This window comes from Diadema setosum, chromosome 6 (genome assembly GCF_964275005.1).
Source record: "Diadema setosum chromosome 6, eeDiaSeto1, whole genome shotgun sequence".
Classification (NCBI taxonomy): domain Eukaryota; kingdom Metazoa; phylum Echinodermata; class Echinoidea; order Diadematoida; family Diadematidae; genus Diadema; species Diadema setosum.
This window is the reverse complement of record NC_092690.1, coordinates 31,844,608-31,866,270: the sequence shown is the minus strand read 5'-3', so window position 1 is coordinate 31,866,270 and position 21,663 is coordinate 31,844,608. Positions and strand designations below refer to the sequence as shown.

General features: G+C 37.5%; 1 protein-coding gene across 1 annotated transcript; it reads right to left on the bottom strand.

The window, feature by feature from the left end:
• Positions 1 to 3,274: 3,274 nt before the first annotated feature.
• LOC140229731 (uncharacterized) lies at positions 3,275 to 20,099 on the bottom strand. The gene is made up of 9 exons (XM_072309971.1): positions 20,024 to 20,099; positions 19,170 to 19,289; positions 18,128 to 18,337; positions 17,169 to 17,543; positions 9,482 to 9,562; positions 8,400 to 8,444; positions 7,666 to 7,848; positions 4,739 to 5,113; positions 3,275 to 3,483 (listed from the first exon to the last, which is right to left on the bottom strand). Exons 1-9 carry the CDS (start codon positions 20,097 to 20,099, stop codon positions 3,275 to 3,277), a joined length of 1,674 nt encoding a protein of 557 aa, XP_072166072.1.
• Between the last annotated feature and the right edge of the window lie 1,564 nt (positions 20,100 to 21,663).

The following is a 21,663-nucleotide window of genomic DNA, read 5'->3' as shown; positions in this document are numbered from 1 at the left end:
ACATTATTTTCATGGTCTTCTAAATAAGCATGGCCTTCTAAATAAACATGGTCATTTAAAAGATGTATTGTTTCATCGTTATGAGAGTATGTCAGTAAAAAAAAAACAGAAAAATAGATGTCTATTGCTTTCAGTGAAAATATCTTATTCCACTATTCTTCTTCCTGATTTATTTCACTCATTTCCATGCTTACCATTTCTAATGCACTTTGATAATTGTCTTTCTGATCTATACCGTATTTCTGTCTTTCCTCTTATCGAAGCAAACCTATATAAGGTTCCTGATATAATTACACGGGTTATAAATAGGGATGAGAAAGCCTCCACAGCATTTTATACACCTCGTTGTAATTGTGAACAATGTCGCTGCCAATGTTTTGATTATGATTAGCTCCAAGGATAGAGGAACTGTATTCATACCATGGTACTGACGTTTCTGCCTTCTTCTTGCTAATATGTGTTCTTCTTGCTAATATGTGTTCTTCTTATCGAACCAAAACAGAGGTTCATGAAAATAGTTCCAAACTATCATCTATAATGGTTTCCCTGTGAGAAAGCCTCTAAAATATTTTGCAAATCTCGTTGTGATTTTAAAGGGGATGGCTAGTAACCGATCAGTGGGAATCAGTGGGAATGCTGAGGGATGATTGTTCCAATCCTTGTGGGATTCATTTAAGAGTATATATCTACTGTTGTGTGAAAATTATTTGCTTCAGAACGGTCTCATAATATTATTCAAGTAATGTGCAGATTAATGCCCCGTCACTGACCAGGCACGCTAACCTGGAAACATTAAACTAATTGCTGCATTCTTGGCTCGACACCCAGTCTTCCAGCAGCTTGTCTGTTCTAAACAACCACTCTAAGTTCTCCTTGTTCCTGGCGTAAATGTCTTTTGGCTTAATGCCTACTTCTCCACCTAACAACTTGCAGTGCCTTTCAGTTATAGCCAGGGCAACCGCCTCAAAGTCATCCCGATCGAGTGGTGTTTTGTTCTTTTCTGAAACTGAATTATGAGAAAATATGAAATACATCAATTTTCCATTAAGTTTTTAATTGTTAATCAGCAATCTCAGGAAGCAACCTTGGGATTTGTTTTTTCGTCCATTCAGATTTCCATTTCTCCTGTAGACAGTAATCAAAATATCTGTACGTAAAAAAGATCAGATAATGAGTTCGCATTCTGTAAACTCGTAAGGTATGCGTAAACGTGGCACAAATCTCGAGGCAGACTGATCGACATTATTTTCATGGTCTTCTAAATAAGCATGGTCTTCTAAATAAACATGGTCATTTAAAAGATGTATTGTTTCATCGTTATGAGAGTATGTCAGTAAAAAAAAAAAAAACAGAAAAATAGATGTCTATTGCTTTCAGTGAAAATATCTTATTCCACTATTCTTCTTCCTGATTTATTTCACTCATTTCCATGCTTACCATTTCTAATGCACTTTGATAATTGTCTTTCTGATCTATACCGTATTTCTGTCTTTCCTCTTATCGAAGCAAACCTATATAAGGTTCCTGATATAATTACACGGATTATAGATAGGGATGAGAAAGCCTCCACAGCATTTTATACACCTCGTTGTAATTGTGAACAATGTCGCTGCCAATGTTTTGATTATGATTAGCTCCAAGGATAGAGGAACTGTATTCATACCATGGTACTGACGTTTCTGCCTTCTTCTTGCTAATATGTGTTCTTCTTATCGAACCAAAACAGAGGTTCATGAAAATAGTTCCAAACTATCATCTATAATGGTTTCCCTGTGAGAAAGCCTCTAAAATATTTTGCAAATCTCGTTGTGATTTTAAAGGGGATGGCTAGTAACCGATCAGTGGGAATCAGTGGGAATGCTGAGGGATGATTGTTCCAATCCTTGTGGGATTCATTTAAGAGTACATTATATATCTACTGTTGTGTGAAAATTATTTGCTTCAGAACGGTCTCATAATATTATTCAAGTAATGTGCAGATTAATGCCCCGTCACTGACCAGGCACGCTAACCTGGAAACATTAAACTAATTGCTGCATTCTTGGCTCGACACCCAGTCTTCCAGCAGCTTGTCTGTTCTAAACAACCACTCTAAGTTCTCCTTGTTCCTGGCGTAAATGTCTTTTGGCTTAATGCCTACTTCTCCACCTAACAACTTGCAGTGCCTTTCAGTTATAGCCAGGGCAACCGCCTCAAAGTCATCCCGATCGAGTGGTGTTTTGTTCTTTTCTGAAACTGAATTATGAGAAAATATGAAATACATCAATTTTCCATTAAGTTTTTAATTGTTAATCAGCAATCTCAGGAAGCAACCTTGGGATTTGTTTTTTCGTCCATTCAGATTTCCATTTCTCCTGTAGACAGTAATCAAAATATCTGTACGTAAAAAAGATCAGATAATGAGTTCGCATTCTGTAAACTCGTAAGGTATGCGTAAACGTGGCACAAATCTCGAGGCAGACTGATCGACATTATTTTCATGGTCTTCTAAATAAGCATGGTCTTCTAAATAAACATGGTCATTTAAAAGATGTATTGTTTCATCGTTATGAGAGTATGTCAGTAAAAAAAAAAAAAACAGAAAAATAGATGTCTATTGCTTTCAGTGAAAATATCTTATTCCACTATTCTTCTTCCTGATTTATTTCACTCATTTCCATGCTTACCATTTCTAATGCACTTTGATAATTGTCTTTCTGATCTATACCGTATTTCTGTCTTTCCTCTTATCGAAGCAAACCTATATAAGGTTCCTGATATAATTACACGGATTATAGATAGGGATGAGAAAGCCTCCACAGCATTTTATACACCTCGTTGTAATTGTGAACAATGTCGCTGCCAATGTTTTGATTATGATTAGCTCCAAGGATAGAGGAACTGTATTCATACCATGGTACTGACGTTTCTGCCTTCTTCTTGCTAATATGTGTTCTTCTTGCTAATATGTGTTCTTCTTATCGAACCAAAACAGAGGTTCATGAAAATAGTTCCAAACTATCATCTATAATGGTTTCCCTGTGAGAAAGCCTCTAAAATATTTTGCAAATCTCGTTGTGATTTTAAAGGGGATGGCTAGTAACCGATCAGTGGGAATCAGTGGGAATGCTGAGGGATGATTGTTCCAATCCTTGTGGGATTCATTTAAGAGTACATTATATATCTACTGTTGTGTGAAAATTATTTGCTTCAGAACGGTCTCATAATATTATTCAAGTAATGTGCAGATTAATGCCCCGTCACTGACCAGGCACGCTAACCTGGAAACATTAAACTAATTGCTGCATTCTTGGCTCGACACCCAGTCTTCCAGCAGCTTGTCTGTTCTAAACAACCACTCTAAGTTCTCCTTGTTCCTGGCGTAAATGTCTTTTGGCTTAATGCCTACTTCTCCACCTAACAACTTGCAGTGCCTTTCAGTTATAGCCAGGGCAACCGCCTCAAAGTCATCCCGATCGAGTGGTGTTTTGTTCTTTTCTGAAACTGAATTATGAGAAAATATGAAATACATCAATTTTCCATTAAGTTTTTGATTGTTAATCAGCAATCTCAGGAAGCAACCTTGGGATTTGTTTTTTCGTCCATTCAGATTTCCATTTCTCCTGTAGACAGTAATCAAAATATCTGTACGTAAAAAAGATCAGATAATGAGTTCGCATTCTGTAAACTCGTAAGGTATGCGTAAACGTGGCACAAATCTCGAGGCAGACTGATCGACATTATTTTCATGGTCTTCTAAATAAGCATGGTCTTCTAAATAAACATGGTCATTTAAAAGATGTATTGTTTCATCGTTATGAGAGTATGTCAGTAAAAAAAAAACAGAAAAATAGATGTCTATTGCTTTCAGTGAAAATATCTTATTCCACTATTCTTCTTCCTGATTTATTTCACTCATTTCCATGCTTACCATTTCTAATGCACTTTGATAATTGTCTTTCTGATCTATACCGTATTTCTGTCTTTCCTCTTATCGAAGCAAACCTATATAAGGTTCCTGATATAATTACACGGGTTATAAATAGGGATGAGAAAGCCTCCACAGCATTTTATACACCTCGTTGTAATTGTGAACAATGTCGCTGCCAATGTTTTGATTATGATTAGCTCCAAGGATAGAGGAACTGTATTCATACCATGGTACTGACGTTTCTGCCTTCTTCTTGCTAATATGTGTTCTTCTTATCGAACCAAAACAGAGGTTCATGAAAATAGTTCCAAACTATCATCTATAATGGTTTCCCTGTGAGAAAGCCTCTAAAATATTTTGCATATCTCGTTGTAATTTTAAAGGGGATGGCTAGTAACCGATCAGTGGGAATCAGTGGGAATGCTGAGGGATGATTGTTCCAATCCTTGTGGGATTCATTTAAGAGTACATTATATATCTACTGTTGTGTGAAAATTATTTGCTTCAGAACGGTCTCATATTCAAGTAATGTGCAGATTAATGCCCCGTCACTGACCAGGCACACTAACCTGGAAACATTAAATTGCACATTATTTGACTATGATACCATTCTGAAGCAAATAATTTTCACATAACAGTAGATATATAGTGTACTCTTAAATGAACCCCACAAGGATTGGAACAATCATCCTCCAGCATACCCACTGATTCCCACTGATCAGTTACCAGCCATCCCCTTTAAACAGGTTCATGGCACTCTTTAGTCTCCAATGGCCCCTGTGAAGAGGCAATCGTCATTGTTTGCACTTTAAGAAAATGTACACTTACTCTGGAAAAATGTCTTGGCAACTGCCTCACAACCAGCTTTTTCTACAGCCAAGCAAAAATCCACCTTGACATTCAACGGTTTGCCCCCTTTCTCTGCCATCTCTTGTAGTTGTATGCCTTTTTCTACACGCGCGTTACTCGTCTCCGTCCCCACACTACCCTGCTGGTAACCATCTGCCCACTCATTCAGCTTCATAGCACACGTCTCCACAAACGCCCTTGTAATATCCCCTGCTTTGAGCTGATCCACTGGAGTTTTTATGTCTAGTCGAAGATGCTTCAGCAGCGCCTCCATTTGTTGAGGCTGTTTGCCGACACACCACAAAACATGACTAATGTCGTGAGGAGAGAGCTTGCCGTGCTTCTGGCGATAGCCTGAAAGGGAAAGATTAAGGAGAAAGTTTATTTGAAAATAAAGTAAGAAAAATGACGAATAAAGCATTTGATCAAAGTACAAACGTTTGCAAGAGAGGATGACCTTTCGACTTTTTGATCCACCTTTCAGATTACGTAACTTTCCGAAAAGAAAGGAGCAAGCATGTTGGAGGGAGGGGGAGTGCTTGGGGACTCAGGCTAAACCGTCCCTCTGTGCGTTCCTTCACACTGGCAAGAAAACGTGTCGAATCTGTAGATAATTGGATAGCCTACAAATAAAGAAAGAATCATCATATTTTGAATACGGTTTTCAAAAAACAAAACAAAACAAAACAAAACAAAGAACAGAAACAGATCAAACTGCGAATTCTGGTGCCTAAGTTTGTCCGGCCCTTTATAGTGGCTCACCTTTCGTTCTGCTACAAAAAAAAAAAAAAATAAAGAAAGAAAATAACCGAACAACAGCAGCAATTTTAGAGTCTATTCCTAAATCTTACTTATGCAAAACATTTCATAAAGGATAATTTCTGGGGGTTTTTTTTCTTTCTCTCTCCCTCTCTCGCTCTCTCTTTATCCATCTATCAATCTATCTCTTTCGTGAGTTTTGGTTAATCGGCCCAGCAAACACATAACGTTTTCAGAATGTTTCCTAAAATCTTCTCTTTTTTTTAGGTTTAGTACGTCTTCGTATAAAATGGACGTTTTTAAAACGCACATGCAACGTCAAAGTTGAGACATATGCATCTACCGCAAAGCACAGGTTTTTTTTGGAAATGTTTAAAAACGTCAATGGACGTTACAAACTACTTTATTATGTCTGCTAAGTCTTCGTCCTTTTTAGACGTCCACAAATCGATTTTATCAGATCTTACGTGTTCGTCATTGGTTTCTTTATCATGAATATTCATGACTATAGTTTTTTTTTAAGTATATTCAAATAAGAAAATTAGAAACTGGTGGACATAGACAAAAGATATTGGAATCTAAAGATTAATGCTGGGTTCAAACTTTCTGTGTTACAAATAAACTTACCTACCTTTTTGTTCAGTTATTCACGATTTCAAATTGTGTTAGGAAGAGGTATTTCCATATGTTAATAGGCCTAATAAAGGGGTGTGTGATCTAATTTTAGTAACCATGTCTTCATATGCAGTACAACATTTTGCTGGTATATAAAAGAATGTGATACAGATTCATCAATTGGGATTAGGATAAAGTATAGGTATAGGTGGAGGACATTAGGAACAGGTTTGGATAGGATTATGTAGGATTAGGGTTAGGGTACATTAATCACAGATTGTGGCTGTATAATCTCGCAATCACATTTTCTCAAATGCAAATAAAAACAAACACTGGACGTTTTAAAAGGGGTTTTAAAGGAGGTTCTAGACGGATATGAAACGTTCTCTAAACGATCTGGAACGGGTTATCAGACTTTAAAAAAAAAAAAAAAACCTTTTTTTTTAACGTTCTAGCGGATTTTCAAAGGTTTTCTGGTCGTCCACAGAACATTTTTGATATATTTTAAAGGTTTAACTGACGTCTAAACGTCCATAAGGTCTTCTGCAGGTCCTTTAAAATTCCGATTGTTTTTTCGTTTTATCAAACGTGTAGAAGGCGTTTTTATAACGTCAATTTAAAACTTTTTAAATACGTCGAAAACCTTCCACAAAAAGACGTTATGAAAACTTTTTGACAAAACGTCCAAATAACAAACTTGGAACGTCTAACTAACGTTCAGAAAACATCCAAATATTAGCTGGGCGTCTCCCCAAATGGGGTTCGTGATACACATTTACACAAATATGCAATGCTATCCTCAGTGATAAAAACGGACTTGTTTTTTTTTTTTTTTTCACTATATGTGTTCTCAAGAAGAAAATGAAAATGTGATGGTTGGGTCCGAAATTTGATCCCCACTCCCCGGGCTCCATAAGATGGCACCCCGGATTCGCCGTCTAAAGCAAACGCGAAAATACAGTCAAAGACGTATTTTCTCGCAGCACTTGGCTCTATCACGCTCAGCTCTACAGAAGAAGATTATGTTAGGATTCCCGATTCTTAGGCTTTGGGGCCCCTACCTAGTGTATTGCAGGCCTACCAATGCATGTTTGAACGAAGTGACATCCTCTCACCTAAGGGACATTACGTTGCAAGTGTGTTGAAAATATATCATTGCTTTACAAAGAGGATTTTGAATATGAAGCTTACGCACATGAATACAATAAAAAAAAAATAATGAATAAATGAAAATAGCAATGAAAGGGTCAGACGATATCAAATAAGAACGCCTGATTAAATTCATACGCCTAACACAGTCACGCGCACACCACACACAAACACGCGCGCGCATGCAGACACAAACACTAGGCCCATTCACAAACACACACCCACACGGTCATACTAATCTTACTAACCTTCCATCTGCTCCTGCAAGGTACTATTATCATATTGATAAGTACTGAGCTGATTCCATTGCCTTCCCTCTTTAGTCTTCTCTTTCCATCTGCACAGACCGTTATAGATTTCTTTAGGTGGTATCACCAACTGACAGTCATCACCAAGTCCCTTCTGGTCAGGGACGAACTGGGTGGGGTCATTAAGTGGTGTTACCGAAACATATTCATCTCCCAGTTCCTTCTCATCAATGAGAAAGTGTCTAAGGGCCCCAGCGAGTTCGTTGTAATTATCTGTCTGGTTACTCATCTCCCACAGCTCAATGTAGGAAATTGGTCCTGTGAACGAGAAATACAAATCAGCTTTTGACACTTTCAGGGTCAAGTATTTATAAATAAGTAACTGTCTTTCACAGCGAAGTCTGGTTAAACGACAATCATTCTGCATGATATCTACCATCCTAGTCGATTGCAAATTAAAAGTGGATGAACTTTTATTTTTAGTTATTGTTTAATACCAAATTTATCCGGACAGACCGATCAACTAGGATGTAAGATTACTGTTGACTGTGCAATCACCTTCGCTGGATACTAACCGGAAGAATTTAGGGATAATGATACCATTAAAATGTATGAAAGGAAATTGTCACAAGAGGGTAAATCTCAGCGACTTCGTACGAGACTAAATTAGCTATACAATCAGTTATAAGCACTTGGTAATCATGTAAACGGACAGCAAGGAAAAGCATAAGGATACCCGTTACTCGTCATGAATAGCACATTAACAATAAAAGTCAAAGAATACAAAGAAACTGCGACGCTAATTCAAAAACCCAATTCTTATGTCAAACAATTGATAAGTGCTATGGTATTGCAGCATGTTCACTTACCAGAGTAATTTGACAGGCTGATTTTCTGCTTCAGCTTTTGCTTCCCTAAAAACGAAAATGCGTAAAAGTGTAAAATCACGCACCACATTGTTTCCGTATGGGTCTATACATATGACGATATTAGGCATTATAGACCAGGTACTGAAGGGCTATAACCATGCAATGGATATATTTGAGAATGCCTGGAAAAAATTTTCCCTGATTTTGTATGTACACTCATGTTGCAGAAGAATCTTGACTACAGTCAATGAAGTCAAACCATTACCGAATGAGCGTACCCTTTGATTCACAATATTTAGTCTTTCGTGACTTACTTGTGCTTTTTTAAATCGTGGTTTCCGAACGTTCCTCAGTATAAGCAGCGATTGAAAATTGATTCATTTGGGCCAACTTTCTCCCCCCCCCCCTTTAGTCTGTGCCTTTACTTTTTTCTGAAATATGGAGTATCGCAATATTTTCGTCCCATTGCTGAACTATCGCAATACTTTCGTCCCTTAGCCGCTAGAAAGTGTTATTGAAATAACACGTATTTTTTTTTACGAGAATATAAAAAATGAACGTTTGTGATAATCATATTTTTTTCTCGGACGGAGAGATCACCTATATTACAAAGGCACCGACAACACGAATAAGATGTTTTCAGCAATACCATGCAATGAGGGATCCAGGGGGAACGCACCGGGCGCGCGCAAGGCGCCCCCTCTTCATGGAATTCCTGAATCCGCCCCTTCCACGTCGAAAACTCTTTTAACAGAGCCTACATCCATACTATGAGTCCGTAATATACGTGGTAATACCAACTGGAGCGCATGAGACTGTCGGCGATTATAATCATCATGTGAATATGTCTCTTTGTATAACATGCAAGAGCACTTACATGCTGTAGCCTATAGCTCATATTCGTCAAACCTCTTTTTCTTCTCTAAATCTGATTATCTGTCTCTCTCTTTCTATAGTTTCTTGTCTTTTCCATCCCGTATAGTGCCATCATGGAAAAGGCCTTCTTATTCATATGCATTGCCCACTGCATGACCAAAAAAAAAAGAGAGAAAAAACAGTGAGGTGGTAGAGTTGTCACTTACGTTTTTTGCGGCGCCAGCAGAAAACGACAACCGAAAGGAAGATTGCAACAATAGCTGCAAAGATAACACCAACAATGAGTCCTGTAAATGAAAAACAAAAAAGAACATCACTGATAAAGTAGGACAAGAAGATTATGCAGTATGTCCCAATAAAAGAACTACAAAAAGATTTTTGCAGTGATAACTTCCAACATAATTAAACTGCCTGAATGATGTTTCAGGGTTTAGAAGGGTAACAGCTGAGCTATTACAGTGCACTCCCGTTACAACGAACACGGTTATAAAGAAATTTCGTTATAACGAAGTAAATCTTCTGGTCCCCAAATTATCACCATTAAAGTCTATGGTATAAAATTCGCTTATAACGAACACGGTTATAGCGAAATTTTCGTTATAACGAAGTCTTTTCCGAGCGCCACAGAAAAAGAAAAACAAAAGAAATGTGCTCCGTTATAACGAAATGCGAGTTGCTTTCGAAAATACGTGGCGGAACAAGCATTTAGCGCCTCTGCATGGGTTAACGCTTCACACCACTGTGTGTTCGCTCCTTGTGTCACGCACAATTTCTGAGGGGAACTTGGGTTTATTATTGTAATACAGTTATCCCATCACATTTCACATAACTTTGCAGTGTATGATGAGTATTCAGCAAACAGAATATGATATATACGTGGTTTCCTTGTTTTCGTTATATATTGTATTTGTTCGGTTATAACGAAATTTCGTTATAACGAAAGAAAACTGCCGGTCCCGAGCATTTCATGATAACGGGAGTGCACTGTATTCAGATAATCCCATTCAATTTGAATAAGTGGTCAGAGAGAAATGTGGATCGTTGTAAATAATGTCATGGGTCTGATTCCTCCAAGTTTAGCACTTGGTTGTTTTTGGAACTGCATAACGTGTGAACATAATGGGCAAAACTTGGAGGGAAGGGATTCCTGATATTCTCTACAAAAAGCCTCATTTCTCTTTGACCACTGAAGCAAATCATATGGTGCTTCCTGTAAGGTAAGGTCATAAGTTATAGTTACATTCCGTAAAACTGTATGTGGATTCATTCACTATTATTAAAGTTATAATTTATTATGGAGGGTCCCTTTTTTGTTTTTGTTCTTGTTTTTGTTTTGTTTTGTTTCGTTTTGTTTTTTGTTTTTTTGTTTTTGTTTGTTTTTGTTTGTTTTTGTTTTTTGTTTGTTTGTTTGTTTGTTTGCTTTTTTTGGGGGGGGGGGTCATACAGTAGTACGGTAATACAAGGGGCGGAGCCTTTTGCACTGTCAGTTGCATTAAATTGCTACCATACGTGCACTACCTTCCATTTAATGTATATGGCGCTACATCAAATAATGCATGAAGTAAAAAGAAACGCCCTTTCTGCTGTTCAAGTTTTCGGCATCACCACCCTAATATTTTAATTCAATGTTTCCACGATATCAATGTTTTCATGATGATCCTACTAGTTGGTCTAATGAGTTTCATCTAGCCCTTTTGAGAACCTTATTAGCTCAAAATACATTTATATACACCGGTCCTACAGTTTGGAATTTATTGAGTTCTGAAATGTAAAAACAAAAACAAAACAAAAGATAGTTATACTATTTTAAGCGTAATCTGAAATCTTTTTGTTAAATTCTGGCTGAGATATTTATTTTCATAACCAATATAGGTTACAGCAAATATAAGGTTCATCATCAGTTATTGAGTTCATCTTTACGCAATAAAAAAAAACGGCATTAAAGTAATGAAATGCGGTATTTTATATCCATAATTTTTCAACAATTGCGTGCAGTCACTAGCTGTCCGAAATACTTCCTCAATTCCCTCTTCCGTTTCTCTTGTTCAGTGTGTAGGCATTCTCTCCTCTCTCTCTCTCTCTCTCTTTCTCTATCTTTCTTTCCCTTATTTCTACATTTTTTTTTGCTTTATTCCTATTACAGTTGTAATCGTACCCCCCTCAGTGTAATCATGTCATGTTGTTGTGCCTCTATTGTTTGTTTTATTTTGTCTTATTTTTTTTATCGTGCATTATGTATTTGTAATTACAATAAGTATTTTTGAAGATATTTCAGAGTGGTCCACAATCTACAACCAATACTTTTTAGAGGACTTCTCAGTTCTCTTTTTTTTACCCTTGAAACAAAACTTTGTGATTCCAGTATGTGTGCATATCTTTAGCAGTTTGATGGTTACCACTTATTGCCATACTTTGTAATGTGTATGTGACCGTGCACCTCAAAACGAACATAAAGTCGCACACACTGATTTTGTGTGAGGACTGAAAATAAGTGAAATGGGTCAACCTAGCAGATCTTGACCTTTTCATATTTTCTGAAAGGGCAGGACTTCTTTTACATTGTGCTAAAATTTGGTATCATAAAACGGGCGGGAAAGTGTGTTTTTTAGCAGTTTATCTCGAACATTTTTTGGTAGAATAGTGTGATTAGGTGTGTCTTTAGAGTCCGTTTTTCATTTCTGAAAAAACCTTGTACACACTCTTAACTTTCAACTCTAATAACTTTTGAAAGGATAGTGCTACTGCTTTGAAAGTTGGCATTGATTATGGACAGAATGCGTTAATGACGCATGCTTAATTTCAATTTAAGCCGATAATCCCTTCATTGTTGTTACTCTGGTGGTTTACTTCCTGTTTTTTGTCCCATTCATCGCACAGCCAGCACGGTTTGGTAAAGATTAAGCGCTTGAATAGACACTGTACTTCAGAGCCTCTTTTCACAGTTCACACTTTTCCTGAATTTGTGCTTTCTTTCCATTATTTAGATAGGTTAGAAGAGTCCAATTGACTTGAGTAATACATCATTTTAAAGCTTAGAGTCTGCTCTTTTAGAATATGGCCTTAACTAAAAAATCATGTCTGGCGACTTTTTGTTTGTTTTGAGGTGCAGGGTCATATATATGCTTATTATTGAATCTTTGATTTGCGTTCTGTTATGTTTTGCTGAAAGAAAAAAAAATGAGATTGAAATAAATAAAATGAGATGAAGCTATTGTTGATTGTAAACTGCAAACTACTGCGCACTTACGATTTATCGGAAAATTAATTGGCATAGGGTAAACACAGATCGACCTGCAAATTACATTAAAGGCAACCGGTCGTCGCAGGCGATTCGCAGCTCAGTAGAAAAGCACGACAAGCTGCTCCATCCGTTATTGTACCCCCGTACGTACCGAATGCCGAACACGACGCTACGCAGCGCACCAGTGAAAACCAGATGGGGCACGAGAGCCGTGCGAGCCGTCCACTGTAATTTCAACATGGACGACCGAATACCTACCGAATGGGGCCGAATGGGTGCACGCACTTAACCGCACAACAGCCATACGCATGAAAATCTCTCCTACGGGTCCCGGTCGCGACACAACAGTAGAGCAGTGTGGTGTACGTACGTACGTATCTGGCTGCATGCAGTCTCTGTTTATTTGCACTATGGTGCCAATTTCAGCAATCTAAGCAATAATATTTTAAAATGTCTGAAAATATTATATAACAATATTTTAGATCATTCATATATTACGTTGTGCAATATTTGGTATTCATAGATATGCTTTGATGAAGAAATATTAAAACTGTAAACTTCATGTATAGCAAGTTGCAATGCTTATGGCCATATGGCGGGTTGTTTTGATCTCATTGGCAATATTGTCTGCTGCGTCAGCTGTGTTACAGTATGTTAGGCCGGATCGGAACATAACAAAGTTGGTATAAAGTCGTCGGTACCGGTATGTCAATATCAATAATGTGTGTGGTATGCGTGTACTGTGTCGGATTAGCCTTGGCTTTGGTTTAGTAATGAAACCTCACAATGGAGATCAAAACAGCCGTCCAACTCGAGTAAAGCGTATCTACTTGTTTGACGCTATCGACGAGTGGAAAACGCAGAGAGACGTGTTCTTAGCATGCTTAGGACAGGGAGGTTTCGGCCCGAGGTTTCCTCTCACCTCCCTGCTTAGGACAAGTAAGAGACCAGTGGCAGAGGGGGAAGCTTCAGCGTCAGCGTGCCGATGAAAAATTTGCTTTCCACTTGCTGGAGTTGCATGAACAGTTTTGCAGGAATTTAGAATGTGCAAATTCGTGTTACGGCATGCACGGTGGAATTGTAATGCCACGGCTTACGCCAATCAAGCAACCCCAGCTGACCAAGTCAACAACTTCAAGGAATCCAGATCCAGATGATGTGTAAGTAACGTTAGAAGTCTATACATGAATCAATGATTGAAGTGGAATGACTTTTTCTAATCTATCTTTAACTGCTAGGGCCTTTGCGTTTCGTCGACAAGTAGGCCTATTTTTCTATGTATAATTCCGCGAAAAATTTCTCTAAGTTCTCATTTATGTCAAATTATGATAACGCCGTAATCGAAATGACATTTGCTGGGTCAGTTTATCGCTTCTTAAAAACTGACTCAGCAGTAGGCAGCAAATGTCATTAGTCAGGGAATCGCAAGTAGTGGTAAGTTTTTTGTCATCACAGTATTGAGAATTTAAAGTATTTCATGTGCAAATGTAGAATCTAGATAGATACAGAGAGGTCACTTTCCTGAGCAGCTAGCGTCAACAATCCAGGTTAAATTTGCATAGCCAGATTTCATGGCTGCGATTCAAATACTGTTTGTCCCCATTGATTTAACTGTATAGCAAAGTCTCCTCTTTCATCATATTTAGGGCCCCTACATTTTAAGTTTGGTTAAGGAATTTTGATAAAGATTGTAATTTTCATAAGCTTGGCAAAAGTTTCAGGCATCTATGTTGCATTTATAGTCAAACTTCCAATGCATTTGGTCCAATAATTTGAAACCAAATTCAAGTGATCCAGTGAAGTGTACATCTTTTCATGTAAATTCTACAAGTATGTTGAAATGTAAATTCTGAAGAAAAAAATTGATCCTTTACAGTTGAAATTCGTTAAAGTTTGGTTACACTGACAGTGTCAGGTCAGTGGTAGTAAGTACTACAGAGTTACAGTAGTGTACGTACAATACCCTTGTACGTGAAATTTACAGTTTTATTTACCTTCACATCTTCATATAGGAGTGTCTAATAGGGATGTTGATTGGTGTGGAAGTTGTTGATGAACAACAGTTCATAAGAATCCATTGTTTGAATTCTAATACAGATATTGGTCATAGGTCAAGGGGCAATATGAACCTATCAGTTTGTAACATGCTAATATGTGCAGGTATGAGCTTCATCAAGTACGATTAATTGGTATCCGTGGCACATCCCTTATTTGTTGATCAAAGGTACGCCTCTGATTGGTATTTATCAGTGTTTGGTAGAAAGCTAACCCATTGCAATGGCTTTGCGATGTTACACTGAGTTGACTATGGACAAAGGTCTACTGTCCGCGATTTTCATTAATTTGTAGGGCATTTTTCACACATAACCTCAAATACTGATACTTGTGATAGGTTTGTTTATAATGGTTATCCTTCACACTGTATTGTTGAGACAATAGTGTTCTGTTTGTTTGTGTAAGAGGGAGATAGACAATAATTTCTTTATGCCCCTGTCTGAAGAAGGCATTACATCTTATTTGTCATGTACTTATCTATGAGTTTTAATGTTCACTTTGTGTGTGTGTGTTTTTTTTAAAGATTATTCACACCAGGCTAAGCTGACAGAACTATAACTGTGAGTTTACCTAGTCAAATGAAAGGGTTTCGGCATTGCTTCTTACATATAGTATATTCCAGGCAGGTGATACAACGCTCACCTTCTTCATATTAGTTAGTAAAACAATGAAGAGTGCAAAAATACTGCATAAATGTGCAGTGCAACTGTGGCCGTTGGCCGTTGGCCCTGCACGGGCACAGTCGCTTCCCCGTCCTGAATTTACATACGCCAGGGCAAGTACATGATACAGGCAGGGTCTCCGACCCAATCGTCCGCGTTCAGAATAGACAACTCGGCGGTAATATCCGCTACCCATGACGATGTGTCATCGTCCATGATGGCCACCCTATCTATTATAATGTGGTCTGCACTCACTAATCTGATCTGATCTGATGATTAGATTACAGTATAGTTGACGAGTGACGACGATCGACGATGCGATGAAGAGAATGCGTAGTCGTACGAAGTATACGCAGCTAGCTACGAGCTCATGCGAACATCACACAGTACATACAGTATACCATACATTCAACTCACATTACACAAAACGTACTGTCCCGCGCTCAGCAAGCGATCGCGAGCAATCGAGATACTATAGCGCGATACATTGCTTTAGGGATGTCTTGCGCACACACACATTTCGCTTCGTAGCAACTTCGGAAGCGAGTTTACGTGCTGCCGCCCGCGGCTGAAATATGTCCATGTATCCTCGCGACTGGGTGTCTTTAAAACCAGCATATTTGAAAGAGATCTGTATAAATCTATGCAAGACCCACAGTCCATGATATTTGTTTCATCTTCATTTTTCCAAGTATTCTATCGTATAATCTCTCCCTCGATAGCTTATTGTCTTTCCCAAAGCGGAGTTTCATCATGAATTGTAGTTGTTTTCTTCTCATCATTTTTTTTTTTAGTTTTCAGCCTACTTTTTAATTTGTTTACACTTTTGGGCCTAATAAATACAATATATGCCTGTGATTTACCCCCCTCAACATCATACACATACTTTCGTTTTTTTTTATGACTATTTCGTATATTGTTGCTAACGTATACTGTCGTTACTACATGGTTTCGATTATCTTTGACATTGTAGCAATCATTGGAAATTGAGTATATGAATATAAGAACGACCCAAGTCCAATTTTTGGCCAAATTTAGTTTGACATGGGAAATTGTAGCTTATGCATGGACTCATCTTGTGTATAAATGATAAATCCTAATTACCCCCCAAAGTGCCTGAAAAAAATGAGTTGAATCTTATATGAATGTAAACATGAAGGACTTGGGTCGTTCTTACATTCATATTATAGCGCCCTCTCTCGTCCTTCTCTCATCTCTATAGCAGAATATCATGCATATGAATCAAAGAACGACCCAAGTCCATATGAATCAAAGAACGACCCAAGTCCATCACACAAAATGGCCTCTCCACAATTAATGTAAATGTTAATCGTCATAATAATATATGTTCTAAATTGTATATACAATGTTGCCTTCCCATTACAGTTAAATAGAATATTATCGGACAAAAAAAAATATGAAGTTTTTTTAAGTTTACTTGAAATGGTCATCCATGGACTTGGGTCGTTCTTATATTCATATACTCAATTACTTATGTCTGTCACTTCGCCCTGTGTAAACACAAAGCTTCAATCTTTAGTGTGAGGAAAGCGGCGTGATTCTGTTTCTTCTTGCACTCCAGAGAGTACACTGTACGTTATACACTAGTTTGTACGGAACATGATCACTTTCTCTTATTAGAAATCAATAATAAGAAAAGAAGAACACATTTAACTGAATAACCAAATGAATGCATTGTGAAAAAGAAATTGAAAAATTTCGTCAATATTCAAGTTCCTGAACAAGGTTCAAAGTCCCTACTCATGCCTGTCTTAAACTGGTAAATGTCGATTTTAGATGTTTACACCATTGAACGTTGACATGTCTACCATTTATACCCAGGTACTGACAATCATTCTCGTTGGAAAGTAAAATAATACAACATGAACGACATAGTGAAGGTCTAATCAAGTAAAAAAAAATATGATTAAATACCAATACTGATTCCTTTCGGTTGATTGATCGGCGATTCCGTCGACGCGACTGCGACTGCCGAGATAGGGATTGGAGTCGGAATGGTTACAGATATCCGCTTCACTTCGGAGTGGGTGGACTTTATTTCAGCCACGCAGGCAAATGTTCCGGTCAAATCTGGTGTTAGCGTTACGGTGGCATAGATGTTCTGTGTTCCATTATTGTTGCTTGCAGTCACAAGATTTTGCTTTTGATTCACTCCATTGTGAAGCCAGTATAAGTTGATCAGCTCCTGCTGCACGTTAACGGCCTGACATTGCAGTGTTGTACCTTTTCCGTTGTAACTAATGGAACAGTCTGAACTCGAACATTCATCGACCGTGAGGAAATCCGGGTCTGGAATGAAATCCAAAACAAACACACTCTTGGTACCATCAGCTAGCCCTAAGAACATGCAAGTAGCATACTGTAAACACTCACGTCATCAATAATATTATGCCAGCGTTACAAGAATTACCTACTAGTATATGTTCGTCATAAGAGATATGTAATAAACTTTTAACGGTATTTCTTGTTAAGTCTCTCAGCACCATTATCCTTCATATTTTTCGTTCGGAAAATGTTTGCACTATAGTTAAGCAAGTCGATTACATCCACTGACACAAATCATATCAAACTCATGAAGGTAAGGTCTAATTGTTGCAACTTTAGAAATGACGATTATTTTGAATTCGAATCGTCATTTCCACTACTCCGAAATTAGAATATTATTCAAGCTGCTTGATAGCTAGATGCGATCGACCGTGAGATATAGCCTTGCAAACTAATCATTTTGTATATAAATCTTTTCAGGAATACCCTAATGGTTGCCACCTTCATCTTTACAGCCCAGACATAGATTACAAAGTAAGGATATAGTTACTATTTGCATGTATTGATGCATTGCATCTTTATGCAAATTTTATACAATACGAACAAACCTGTGACCGACACATCCGTATAGTTTTGAATAAGGTTGTTCCTGACATCAGCCACTCTGCAGTAATATCGCCCAGCGTTTTCGTTATTGACTGCGTGGATGATCAGCGAGTAATTTGAGTCGATCGTCATCTCCCCACTACGGTAACGGCTACCATCGGTCACATTCCGATGCAAACTAACCAAAAGGGTGACAGAATTTGGAGTAGGTTCTGGAGGCAAGGTGAGGCAAGAGACAAGAGAAAATGAAGGAAAGACGTTCATACTGCGCCATAGATGATTTCACTTCTACTTACATTTATGAGCACATTAAATGCAAAAGTAGGCACAAACAGGGAAACTGTTGTCGGAGGATGGACAGACCTTGTTTTTCTAGAGAGTCGTGTTTTTAGGGAATAGCTTTTAATGATAACCGAAGAAGTATAGTCCTGTAGAATACGTGCAGTGATGGACAATTTTATTGTCCTAATAATTATTTTAGAGGTTCTGTATTCCTCTGAACCAAATCAATGTTCGATTACATAAAGAAAAACAAACAAACAAATAAACAAACAGACATTGGATATCTCCTAAAGATAATTTTGTTTCCGCTCGATAATGATAATGCATAGTCGGCATGTTTTGTACTTGTGGACGGATATAATGTCATCTGCTTCTCTCCCGGCGTTGGTCCAAAAATACAGGTTCATTCTTATTCTTAGAAAAGGAAAAAAAAATAACCTTTGATATTGCTCTTCTTTGCTGATGTATCATGTGTTCTTTCCTTGCTGGCTTGCCTTTTTGTTGTTGTTGTTGCAATTTTGTGTGTGTGTGTATGTGTGTGTGTGTTTTAACCAGACTATAGACAAGTTCGAACTTAATTTTGCTTCACATTTTTACTATGATATTCGGAGACGAAAAGCATGGTTATTTGAAAAAGCTAAGTTGTGCGTGATAGGAGAATGACATGTGTCTAATTCGCTCTATGGGTGCGTCAAATCGCCAAAATTCTAAACAAGAGCCAAAAATAAATATATAACACTCTTTCTCTTGTACAGTGATCACCTTTGAGCCAGTACACTGCCTGTGGCACTACGGAGAACTGACACTTGAGTTTCCCCGGAAGACCTCTTAACAGAACTGAATGGCGATCAACAACCACGACGTCATCTGGAATCTGACAATCTGTTCAAAAATTGAACACAAATGACACAATGAACACATTCCAGTTCAAAGTTTATGTTGTTGTACATTGAAGCCTCCATTAACCCCCCTCCTCTTCAAGTTCAATGAAATCAACTCATTCCTGGCAACATTTCTTGTGCCATTTAAAAATTTCCTGGAAGCTTTCTTGAAGTTGTGATTTTATATTGTGTATCATGTTTTTTGGTTGCTTAAGACCCTATTTGACCAACTTTCACCTAGCTTCTCACAAGCTGTCTTATATGGACATCAGTTTATGTTCACTTATTTATTTGAGTGCTTTCTTGATTGCATTGTACGTAACGGCACGTAACGAGACACTGCGGATCTGACCTTTCACCAGATTGGCTTTAAATGAAACCAAGATGTTATATATAATTGATCCTTTTCAGCGTTATTTTCATACAGAAATTACTTATAATATTAACCTTTCCAGAGCTAAAGTCATGAATTCGAGAAGAAAAAGTAGTAGAAAAAAATCAGATAATACATTCCACACTTTTTTGGAAACAAACATGTATGACAACGAATTGAATTTAGTGCAAATTACACCAAACAATTCTATTATCGTTATTACAAAAATAAGAAGACAGAGAAGAACACAAGGTGATGTGGACAAATGCCTATTCGTCTAATTATGAATCATCGTATTTTCTATCTTCACATTCTTTCTTTTTCAATAGCAATGACTACCTTGTTAGCATTTTGTAACTTACCAATTTTTTTACAGATCACCATAAGACATGCAGTGAAGATAGCAACGGTCCTCCGGCAACCCATTTTGTTAAACATTTTCCTAACGACGAAAAGAAAAAACTCAGGAAAGAATAAATACATAAAACGACCTTTAAGCCCTATGTATCGGGCCAAGAAATGATAGCGCACTATGCTTACAAGTGCATTGTTCTATTCAAATATGAAGGGTAGAGTAGACCATCTTATATATGTATAGTAAAGAGGGTGCCAAAGAACTTGGGACATAGTGCTAATCCAATGTCTACAGAGGGGTCAATATTTTGATTAAACAATAACATCTGATTGCCGTTATTTATGTTCATCAATGGTTCTATTTTTTAGTTCTCTCTCTCTCTCTCTCTTTCTTTCTCTCTCTCTCTCTCTCTCGCTTTACCTCTCCCCTTCAATTCAATCATAACGTTTTACTTTAAGGAGGTTTTGTGCCTCATCTCCCTTGCCACCCCTTACGAGATATTTATTCGCGTTATAATGTTCCTGGTAATTCCCGTCTTTGGAGTCATTGTATACTTGAATGACATTATTACAACAAATACTAAAGGTATAGGCCTTACCTTGGAGGTAAAGGTATAGGCCTTACCGTGGAGATTAGGGTGATAAGCACCTTGCAAATCACGAAAATTACCAATGTAACAGCGATATTTTGCTCACACATTTTCTCCTCCACATCTATACTACAACATGAAATTTGTATTTGGCAGGCAATACTAGAATTCATGTAAAAATATGTTTTCATAAGCCTGAATGATGAATGATTGTTTAAATGACATGAAAACTGCTTTTTTTGTATAATCAATTGACGTCATATTCCAAAGTCACCATGAACTTCATTCAAGTGAATACTGATGCCTCCTTTTATTTCTTAATTTTTATTACTATTTTGAAACAAAATATTCTATACAGGTGCGGTAATCTAGTCCCCTTGACATAAAGATACATTAGGATTTAATAGTCAAACACTAGATGATATCCAGAAGTAGGAGAAAAATTACACCTACAGTAATGATGCATATTGTTATTGTCAGTAACCCTTATCTTTCAAAATTAATTTTAGTCGTATTTTTAGGTCATTATTAACTTGAGGCAAGTGAATATGTGATGCATCCGTCTAATGCTTAATCGAAATCACTGTTTTGGAACAAAATGTTCTAGCTGCAGTTATCCAGTCCCCTCGTAGTTAATATATGTACTAGATAAGGAAAGAGATGATATCACAACGGAATAGATATTGACCTATAGGTCAATCTTTATCATGTGGTGCTGCCAATTGGGTGCAACGGTTAATGCTTTAATGTTCTTCCCCATATTTTCTTTTCTTATAAAATGGTCATCGGAGAAATTATAATATTAGGAAAGTTGGATACTTAAAAAAGTGTGATGAATTCGAATTTAATATGAATCGTAAGTCAGCATGAATATTGGCCTATTAGGCACGTGAATTTATTCAAATGCTCACTCTCTTTCTTTTTTCAGTGTACATATCTTTAATCGCTCACGACTCTAGTCTAGCATAGTTGCTCCGCTATACTGGCAATTTCTTAAATCTTCACCCTTTGCGAAAATGTTTTATAAGAGGCCAACGGGCTCAGCGGGGTAAAGGGAT